The sequence below is a fragment of the Rhinopithecus bieti genome, unplaced genomic scaffold (assembly GCF_001698545.2).
Source record: "Rhinopithecus bieti isolate Rb0 unplaced genomic scaffold, ASM169854v2 scaffold_6380, whole genome shotgun sequence".
NCBI classification, from domain to species: Eukaryota; Metazoa; Chordata; class Mammalia; order Primates; family Cercopithecidae; genus Rhinopithecus; species Rhinopithecus bieti.
The window spans coordinates 5,883,946-5,894,647 of NW_016806642.1; the positions used below are offsets into that span (position 1 = coordinate 5,883,946).

The 10,702-nt window shown below is 37.3% G+C and overlaps 1 protein-coding gene across 6 annotated transcripts in view; it reads right to left on the minus strand.

Annotated features, from left to right (window-relative positions):
- The window catches only part of EFCAB7 (EF-hand calcium binding domain 7), a 50,479-nt gene that overhangs the window by 14,054 nt on the left and 25,723 nt on the right, over positions 1 to 10,702 (minus strand). For all 6 annotated transcript variants that reach the window (XM_017877213.1, XM_017877208.1, XM_017877209.1 and 3 more), the window contains 3 exons: positions 6,991 to 7,100; positions 3,024 to 3,181; positions 1,614 to 1,747 (listed from right to left, as the gene is read on the minus strand). In XM_017877213.1, coding sequence (XP_017732702.1) covers positions 1,614 to 1,747; positions 3,024 to 3,181; positions 6,991 to 7,100 — 402 coding nt within the window. The remainder of the gene's footprint in view (positions 1 to 1,613; positions 1,748 to 3,023; positions 3,182 to 6,990; positions 7,101 to 10,702) is intronic.

Here is a 10,702-nt window from a genome sequence, read left to right on the forward strand (position 1 = left end):
CCACCTCGCCCGGCTAGTTTTTTGTATTTTTTTTTAGTAGAGACGGGGTTTCACCATATTAGCCAGGATGGTCTCGATCTCCTGACCTCATGATCCGCCCGTCTCGGCCTCCCAAAGTGCTGGGATTACAGGCTTGAGCCACCGCGCCCGGCCCAAAAGCATCTTTAAGTGTAAAAAAGGTTTATTAAAATAATCTTACAGATAAACAGTACATTTTCTTATTATTCAGGGGAAACATTAAAACTTTAAAAGCTGTCATTTCTTTGCAGTATTATTGTTTGTAAAGTAAACATTCCTCCAAATCATTTTCTAAGTCAATAACCCTTGGAGACTTTTCGATAGCATGGAGTTCAAAGTTCTGGAGCCTGACTATTTGTGAAACTTTCTTGCTGTGTAGCCTTGGTCAAGTTACTTAACCTCTAATTCTATTTCCTGATTTATAAAGTGAGAATAATAAAGTACTACTTCATAGAGTTGGCGTGTAGAAGTGCATACAGCAGCAGCTGGTACATGGTAGATGGTAAGCTCTCAAAAAATGTTAACCGTCAACTCTGCCAATTTAACTAAATTTTTAAATTAGAATTTTACTTATCACCAACTTTACCATCAGAAAGCCACAAATTCACTCTTATAGAATGTTCTCTAGTGCCATTAAAAGATTATATCATTAAAGTTACAAGATAATTACATCTTCCTTTAGATAATACTCTTATGTATATTATGAATTTTATTAATCAAAGTTTAATATTTTAAATCAATATACATGTATTGTTATTATATTAACTTTCAGCTAAAAGAGAAATACTGAAAGATTCCTTTATATAAACAATATACTTCTACCCTACTTGTTGTCTAGGTAAACAGACTCCCAACCTGGCTCACTTTGCCAAGCTTAGACCATTTTAAGATCCACACATTACTATCCCAGTGAAAGCATACATGAGTTAATCTCTCCTGACTGCATTCTGGTCTCCTCATACCTCTTGTTCTGTGATCTATAGTTGGCTATGGCTTTTTGGCTTTCCCTCTGACCTTGCAGTCTTTGGCTTAAATATGCAAGTACGTCTTCTCAGACTCCTTCTAAGTGATAACTGACTTCGCCTCATTCTCAGTGATTTTCTTTGTCCACCTTGGCATTTTGGCTTCAATATTTCCGTAGATGGACTTTTTAAATTCAACTCAAATACGAAAAGCATTTAAGAATTTTTAACATGTATAATATAAACAACTTCCTGGAAACTTTAATTTGTAAGTAAAACTCTAGCTTTTTGGCTTTTTGCTGCCCTCTCCTGGTCACAGTTTGTGACTCTTGACCACTCAGGCCCAGTGGTATCAAGCGCAAGGACAAGTTTTTTGTCTTCTAAACCCCAAAGAGTAGAGGCTCAAAACTGAAATTATGATTAAGTAATTCACACTTTCTTTTAACTTGAGTATTATACCAACTACCAATTTAAGAAAAATAAATGTTAGCATTTACAAACAATGCTACTATTTTCAAACTGTCCTAAATGCTATAATAATATTTCACGGAGAAGTCTGACTTCTTATTTCTTAGAGATGAAAATGTGCTGTATATATATATTTTTTATACATCTGTTAAGAAAAGTGCTTACCTCTGCAGACAGCCCAAGCATCTTCATCACATTTCTCACCACTTGTTCTTAATTCGAAAAAATTATATTCTTCAAGGCTAAGAAGACCATTTCCATCTAAATCAATTACTTCAAATATATCTGATAAAGTAGACCTAAAATTATAAAAATAGCTAGTTATTTCTTGTCACTAAGGCAACTACACTGAAGAAGGGTTCTATGAGGATAACATTCAAAAGGAATGTTACACAATTTCTTTAAACTAAAGTTAATGTATCCAAATACAGTTTTGGCTCAGTATTACATGAGATAAAAAAGCTTCTAGAGCAACCGCAGTATCTCAATGCATAGTAAGAACTCAATGAATAGTATTAGTTCCCTTCTTTTTTCCTTTCTCCAATCTACTTTCTTCTTCCTCTCTACCTATAGGGAGAAATTGGTAGATGTCTGACTGAAGTTGACTTGCCAAATGTGTGGAACCCAGAAGTAAATGACAATCCCAGATCTGCAAATAGAAGAACATTTTCAGATGCTTAGAGGATGAGTTGTTTTGTTTTGATATACATATTTATGGTGTACAATGTGATTTTTTGATATATGTACACATTGTGGAATGACTAAATCAAGCTAATTAACATATCCATTATCTCACATATTTATCATCCTTTTTTCTAGTGGGAACATTTTAATATCTATTCTCTTAGCAATTGTCAAGGATACAATATATAACTACAATCACCATATTGTCAGCAGATCTCCTGAACTTATTCCTCTTATCAAACAAATTTTGTATCCTTTCACCAACCTGTCCCCAGCCCCCCCACCACTTCCAGCTGCTATAACCACTCTTCTATTCTCTGTTTCTATGGGTTTGACTTTGTAAGATCACACATATAAGGCTGGGTGTGGTGGCTCACACCTACAATACCAGCACTTTGAAAGGCTAAGGCAGGATGCTTGCTTGAGGCCAGGAGTTTGAGACCCCCCTGGGCAACATAATAGCAAGACTCCCATCTCTTTAAAAAAAATTAGCCAGGTATGCTGGCAAGCACCTGTAATCCCAGCTACTGCTACTCAGGAGGCTGAGGTGGGAGGATCACCTGAGCCCCAGAGTCTGAGGCTACAGTGAGCTATGATTGTGCCAGTGTACTCCAGCCTGGGTAACAGAGCAAAACTCTGTCTCTATTAAAAATAGTAATAATAAAGTTCCCACATATAAGTGAGATCATACAGTATTTATCCTTCTGTGCCTGGCTTATTTAACTCAGCAGAACATCCTCCAAGTTCATACAGCTTGTCACAAGAGTTGAATTGATGAATTAGAATCTGAGGACGGGGGTGGGAGCTGGCCAAAGGAAAGGGAGTAACACAGGCTATTAATATCTATCCAGCCTAGATGTTATAATTCTAACATTAATAAACAAAACTTACTTAAATTCCTTTGTAAGGAATAATTTCCCTGTTTCATCTCTGTATACAAGTTGGGCTTCATCTGTTACTGGTTTTATTTTTTTCCTCAGCCTACAGCCAGTTGTGGAAGGAATTAACCAGTAAATTCCAGGTCCTAGTTCACCAGTCCATCCAAACACCTTTTCTCAAAACAATGAAACAAAACAATCATCAGTCTTAATCTTTTCATCTTTTAATTTAAAGCTTTTAATATTTCTTCTGAAAGGAACACATTAGAAATAATTTTTAAATCAATATTTACAAAATCTATTATAGTTCTATCAATCTTTTACAGGTTTCAAATTCTTTTATTAATGGTAATCCCATTATGAGATCACTAGATATAGGAGTCCTTTATATATTTTGAAACAAATGCCTAAAACCGTAACAGGTAAGTTATACATCTTCTAAATCTTCCCCAATAATCTTCAAAAATATCTGTGATGCAAATACCCTCAACAGAAAGCAAAGATAAATCATAGGGTAATTTTTTAATGCGAACACTGAGCTCCTTTAAAAAAAAGTAATAATATTATAGATTATGGTTTCCTAATTTGATTCAAATATAAATATATGATTTCTAAATCAGATTTCAATGACATAAAATAAAATTAAATATATTTTGAAATGGTTCACTATTGTATAAATTAACCACATTTGTAAGAGTTCAATTATGTGGATGAAAGCACTGGAATTTTACTTTTTTAAATGTAATATGGACTATAAAAAAAGATGCAGAATCCCAAATAAATCAGCTTTATATGAAATTCTGTTTCCTATCAAATGTTGGATATTTATCATGAGTACCAGAATATCTGTATAGGAAAACATTTTATTCTCCAGTTCTATAAAAGAAAGCAGGCTGGGCATGGTGGTTCACACCTGTAATCCCAGCACTTTGGGAGGCTGAGGTGGGTGGATCATTTGATGTCAGGAGTTTGAGACCAGCCTGGGCAACATGGTGAAACCTCGCCTCTATTAAAAATACAAAAATTAGCCGGGCATGGTGGTAGGCGTCTATAATCCCAGCTACTTTGGAGGCTGAGGCAGGAGAATCACTTGACCCCAGAGGTGGAGGTTGCAGTGAGCCGAGATCGTGCCACTGTACTTGATAGCGCGCGACTCTGTCTCAAAACAAAAAAAAAAAAAGAAAGAAAGAAAGCAAATGCTATCTATGTACTTCCTAAGAGCTTTTTGGAGCCCAAAGGTTTCCTATAAAAGCTAGCAGCTGTCTCCGTTAAATATATTAAATCTAAGGAATTCTTAGTTGTGTGTAATAGCTAAGTGCCCTTCAGCACAGAGTAACCCAAGAGAATCCTTTCAGGTATTATGTCCAAAAATTCCTTTTAAAACCCAGGTAATAAGGCTAGACACGGTGGCTCATACCTATCATCCCAGCACTTTGGGAAGCCAAGGTGGAAAGATTGCTTGAAGCTAGGAATTGGAGACCAGCCTGGACAACATAGCGAGATCCTATCTCTAAAAATAATAACAACAATAATAACAATAATGCATCTGTAGTCCTAGCTACTTGAGATGCGAAGGCAGGAAGATCATTTTCACCCAGGAGTTCAAAGTTACAGGGAACTGTATCACTGCACTCCAGCCTGGGTGACAGAGTGAGACCCCATCTCTAAATAAATAAATGAACAAACAAAAAACAACTTAGGTATATTTTAGGTCATTCTGAAGACTCATATACAAAATAAAGCTGCTCATCTAAATTCTGAGTTTAGTTCTATTTCTGCCCTGCCAACTCAGAGAAATCATAATCTTCTTATGTCCTATTTTGATACAAGAAGAAATCCAATATAACTGAAAGTCATTTTTAAGACTAAACGTTGGCCAGGCATGGTGGCTCAAGCCTCTAATCCCAGCACTTTGGGAGGCCAAGGCAGGCGGATCATGAGGTCAGGAGATTGAGACCATCCTGGCCAACCGACAGGGTGAAATCCCGTCTTTACTAAAAATACAAAAATTAGCTGGGCATGGTGGCACGTGCCTGTAGTCCCAGCTACTTGGGAGGCTGAGACAGGAGAATCGCTTGAACCTGGGAGGCAGAGGTTGCAGTGAGCCAAGATTGCACCACTGCACTCTAGCCTGGCGACAGAGCGAGACTCCGTCTAAATAAAACAAAAAAGACTAAATGCTTACCAAATCCATCCTTTGAAAAGCATAACCTTTGAAATTGGCCAGATGTGGACTCATGAGTGAAAAACCAGATCTTACGGCTTCCTAATATATATTATCCCATGATCCTTCCTTATGCCCACATATAACTTTGCATTGCCACTGTGGATGGCAAATGTAAAGTTTTTTCATGGGCACAAAACTCATCTATAAGAAAATAATTGTGAAAGTATAAATACAAATAAAAAATCCTTTTTAAATATAACATATTACAGATAAACAGAAGCCTATAAAGAGGTAAATAGAAACTCATGCAAACTTTATTATAGTTTTGCTATATACTAATTTTTTCATACATGCAATCCCATAAAGTACTTTTACCCAAAACAAAGGGGAAACAGATATTGTTTTAGACAATGCTTACTTTGTAGTCAGTTCTGAAGAAGAGTTTATTCAAAACATTAACTTCAGCCAATTTTATTTGTTTCTTGCCTATTCTTGTCTGTTAGGAAGCCTACAATAAAAACTTTTATATGACATTCTATCAGGGAAATGTCTGTCATTGAGCCTATATAAAGATTAAATATGATATTGCAGTAAGCCCTTGAATAGTATTATTTCTGTTGTTGTGTAGCAGATGTATTTTGTAGTCCTCATAAAATAAATAGCCACATTTATGTATCAGCCTCACATATTTGGCCTCTGAGTAAATACATAATTAGAAAAGATCAGAACAACCCCATGGGCAACATATAAAAACATTTAAAAGCATTTCTTCATATCAATCTATTTTTGAACCCTATAAAATAAGTCAAGCCTGATAGTAATCTTAAAGTTTTTCTGTTTTGCAGTGGTAATATAAGTAAGACAAACATCTACAGCAGCTTTTCCAAAGTCTTGAATTGCTTGCATTTAGGGAAAAAAATGTACTGGCATCAACCTTTTTTATTGAGTATATCAAATGTTCACATGTGAGGCATCAGGGCATTTAGAAAAGATGAAAGTAAGGTACAATATTATACAACTTAAAAGGTATAAGCCAAGACTCAAGACTGCCAACCAATCCTCAACTCTTTTTTTTTTTTTTTTTTTTGAGATGGAGTTTCGCTCTGTCGCCCAGGCTGGAGTGCAGTGGCCGGATCTCAGCTCACTGCAAGCTCCGCCTCCCGGGTTTACACCATTCTCCTGCCTCAGCCTCCCGGGTAGCTGGGACTACAGGCACCCACCACCTTGCCCGGCTAGTTTTTTGTATTTTTTTAGTAGAGATGGGGTTTCACTGTATTAGCCAGGATGGTCTCGATCTTCTGACCTCGTGATCCGCCCGTCTCGGCCTCCCAAAGTGCTGGGATTACAGGCTTGAGCCACCGCGCCCGGCCCTCAACTCTTTATTTAATTTTTTTTTTAGAGACAGGGTCTCGTTATGTTGCCCAGGCTGAAGTGCAGTGGCTATTCACAGGCACAATCATAGAATAATACAGCTATGAACTCCTGGGCTCAAGTAATCTTCCTGCTTCAGTTTCCCAAGTAGCAGGGACTTCAGGTGCACGCCACCATGCCCAGCTCCTATCCTTAATTCTTAAGAAATCACAGCAAACAAGAAAAAATTCTTTATAATTAAATTAAATATTTACTTTAACTAATTTAATTTAATTTGATGTGATTAAATTAAAAACATAATATCTATAGTGTTTAAGTGCTGTTTATACCTTAATTGGAAGGTATATAAAAGCTTAAAAAATAAAATATAGAAACATACTTTCCCCAAACTGTAGTTCATACTATATTTTAAAATTAAACATTAGAAAATAAATATGTATACTTCTCTATTTCGTAGTTCGGTAAAACACACAAGCTGTAGATTTGCTTGACTCTCATTTTCCTTAAGAATATACAAGGCAGTATCAACGGATAACCAAGGGGATGGTTTTCCTACAAACAAAAAAAAAAGCCCAAACACCTTAAAATAAGCAATCACTATCTATTCTTTCCTATATAAAAAAGAAGTTACTAGTTTCTTCTTGGATATTTTCTTTAGAAATACATATTCCATTTTTTTTTTTCAAGACAGAGTCTCACTTGGTCACCCAGGCTGGAGTGCAGTGGTGTGCTCGGCTCACTGCAACTTCCACCTCCAGAGTTCAAGCGATTCTCCTGCTTCAGCCTCCCGAGTAGCTGGGACTACAGGCGTGTGCCACCACACCCAGCTAATTTTTGTATTTTTAGTAGAGATGGGGTTTCACCATGTTGGCCAGGATGGTCTCGATCTCCTGACCTCATGATCCACCTTCCTGGGCTTCCCAAAGTGTTGGGATTATAGGCGTGAGCCACCGCACCCAGCCCATATTCCATTTTTATATGCAAACATGATAGCTTTTGCAATAAGGCACAAACCTAGATACAGCAACCTAGTGAGAAACATTTTCTATATACTTACTTTCTAAAAATTATAACTTTTCTTGAACTCATCAAAAGCTGAGGTTGCAGGGCAACCAATTAGCTTGAAATCCAAGAAAAAACAGACTTTTCAGAAATAAATAGGATTTAAGCACTGGCTTACTTGTGGTTGAGCACAGGAGGAAGAGATGTCAGACATCTATGTGCTGACAACCCCAAAATTTATATCTTTAGGGTCCTTCCTCTGAATGTTAGACCCATATAACTAACTGTGTATTTAACATTTCTACCTGGATTTCTATTTCCAAAACTGAACTTCCCTAATCTCTTTTTAAAACGCTGTCCATCTCAGTTAATGGTAACTCATTCTTTCCAGTTGCTCAGGTCAAAAATATTGGAATCTTCTTTAACTCTTTTCTTCTCTCACATACCAAGACCAATCCTTAGGAAATTCTATGGTTCTGCCTTCAAAATATACTCAGAATCTCTACTACCTCCTCTCCCACCTACATCCTGGTTCAAAGCATTCCCAGTCCTCTTCTAGAATTCTACAATAATGTCCCAGCTGGATTCCTTGCTTTCACCTGCATATCCTTCCATCTACTTTCAATACAGTAACCTAACCACTCTTGTTAAAACATAAGTCAGATTATGTCCTGCCTTCTACTCAAAACCCTCTAATGGAGCAGAGAGTTGGGAGAATATTGCTCCTTTCCTAACAATAAGAAAAAATTAATGAACTACAACATCATAACTTTTCTTGATCCCATCAGAGCTGGGGTTACAGGGCAACTATAAGCTTAAAATCCAAGGAAAGACAGATCTTTCCCAGGAGAGATGAGATGCAAACACTGGCTGACCTGTGGTGGAGCAAAGGAAGAGATGTCAGGTACCACACAAGTGGAAGAAGAAGAAAGAGGGCAGAAGAAATATTCGAAGAAATAAGGCAGAGGATTTTCTAAAAATAATGAAAGGCAACAAGCCACAAATCCAAGAAGCTCAGAGAACCCCAAGCAGGATAAATACCAAAAAACAAAAAACCCAGGCAATAGCATCAACAACAAAAACTACCTAGACACACATTCAAACTGCTGAAAATGAAAGATTAAGAGAAAATCTTGACCTTATATATGAGGAAAACATCTCACAAAAAATGAGGGGAAAACCTCATTTCTCTGATTAAAAGCCCAAGTCCTAATTATGGCAAAAAGAAACCTCTTCCTGATTTTTGTCCCTGTTTCTCCCCAGTTTCATCTCCTACAACTCTCTCCTCACTTATTTCATTTGAGACACTCTAGCCTCTGTTCTTCTAACACCAGTACACTCTCACAGAGCCTCTGCATAGAGCATTCTCTCTACCTGGAATGCTCTGCAACCTCCTCCATCTTCACCCATCCCTTCCAGCACCATACACTCACAAGGCTTACTCCCTTGTCTTCTGTGGAAGACAGCAAAAATGGCTGTTCCCCCCAGTATCCACAGCCCTTTGCAATGTGGCTTCGCAGCTTTTCCATCAAGAGATCAAGTCTATTTCCCCAGCCTATGAATCTGGACTTGCCTTGTGACTTTCTGTGAGCAACAGAATATAACTAAGTAACATTGTGCTGCTTCTGAGCTCAGACCTCAGGAGGTTCTATTGTGCTTCCGCTTTTGTTTTGTTTTGTTTTCAGATCCCTGTTATACCAAGAGAACAGGTCCAGGCTAGTTTACTGAAGGATTATTAAAGATCATATGAAGCTGAGTCAAGTTATCCCAGCTGGGACTTCATACATGAGAGAGAACCCAGCCAAGATTAGCAAAGCCAGCCACCAGCTAACCCGTAGCTAACCGTAACTGTATGAGCAAGCCCTACAGAGAAAAAACAAGACTGGCTCAGACTAAGAACTAACAGATCCACTGATTCATGAGTGAACAAATGTTTAATTGTTTTAAGCCACTGAGTTCTGCAGTAGTTTTTTATGTAGCAGTTGGTAACTCATACATCTCTTTCAAAGTCTTTATCCATATGACAGCTTCCTAATGAAGCATATACTAACCACTCCATCTCAATGGCAACCCACATTCCCTCAGCATTCACTATCTCCTTTTCCCTCTGATTTTCCCATAACACTTATCACTTTCCTACATACCACGTCATTTACTATTTATTATGTTTATTATGTATTGTTTCCCCCACTAAAATGAAAGTTGATGAGGGAAGGGATTTTTGTCTTTTTTGAACTCTAATGTATCCTAAACACCTAAATTGATGTCTAGTATATAATGCCCTTGATAGCTATCTGATAAATAAATGAATGAATCTTATTAATAAGAATATAGAGAATTAACAACTACACTGAATTTGCAGGGCTATCTTGATTCCTCTCTCTGAAAATAACTATTGTTATTGTCATTTAAAAGTATCATCTGCCAAATATTATACATATCCCACAAGAGATGCAGTGAAAACTTTCAAAATCTCTGCTTTAGGAGGGAAAAGATGGGGAGGGGAATCCTCTAGGAAGAAAATGCTTGTATGTAAACATTATAAAAGAAAATAAATATTGATTTAGAACAACCAACATTAAAAAAGGTATCTAGGGAAATCACCCTTATAGATAGACAGCTTTCATTGCTTAAAATTACATAACCATTTTAGATACTAGAAAAGTATTAATTTTACCTAGAATATTACCATGAATACAAAGATTAATAAATATTGTCTAAGTCACAAAGGGTTTTGAAGGTATTAAAATACTTGCAGTTTCATATGTTCCAAATTATGCCCTTGCAGAACTTCTCTTTGACATATTAATTTTAAAACTGACAAATGGAAAAGCTAAGATTAATTAGCAAATAAAACTTAGTTCTGGCTGGGCACAGTGGCTTGAACCTGTAATCTCAGCCATTTGAGAGGCCGAGGCAGGTGGATCACCTGAGGTCAGGAATTTGAGACCAGATTGGCCAACATGGTGAAATCCCATCTCTACTAAAATACAAAAGATTAGGCGGGCGAGGTGATGTGCACCTGTAGTCCCAGCTACTCAGGGAGGCAGAGGCAGGAGAATCACTTGAATCCAGGAGGCGGAGGTTGCAGTGAGCCAAGATTGAGCTACTGCACTCCAGTCTGGGCAACAGAGGGAGACTCCATCTCAAAA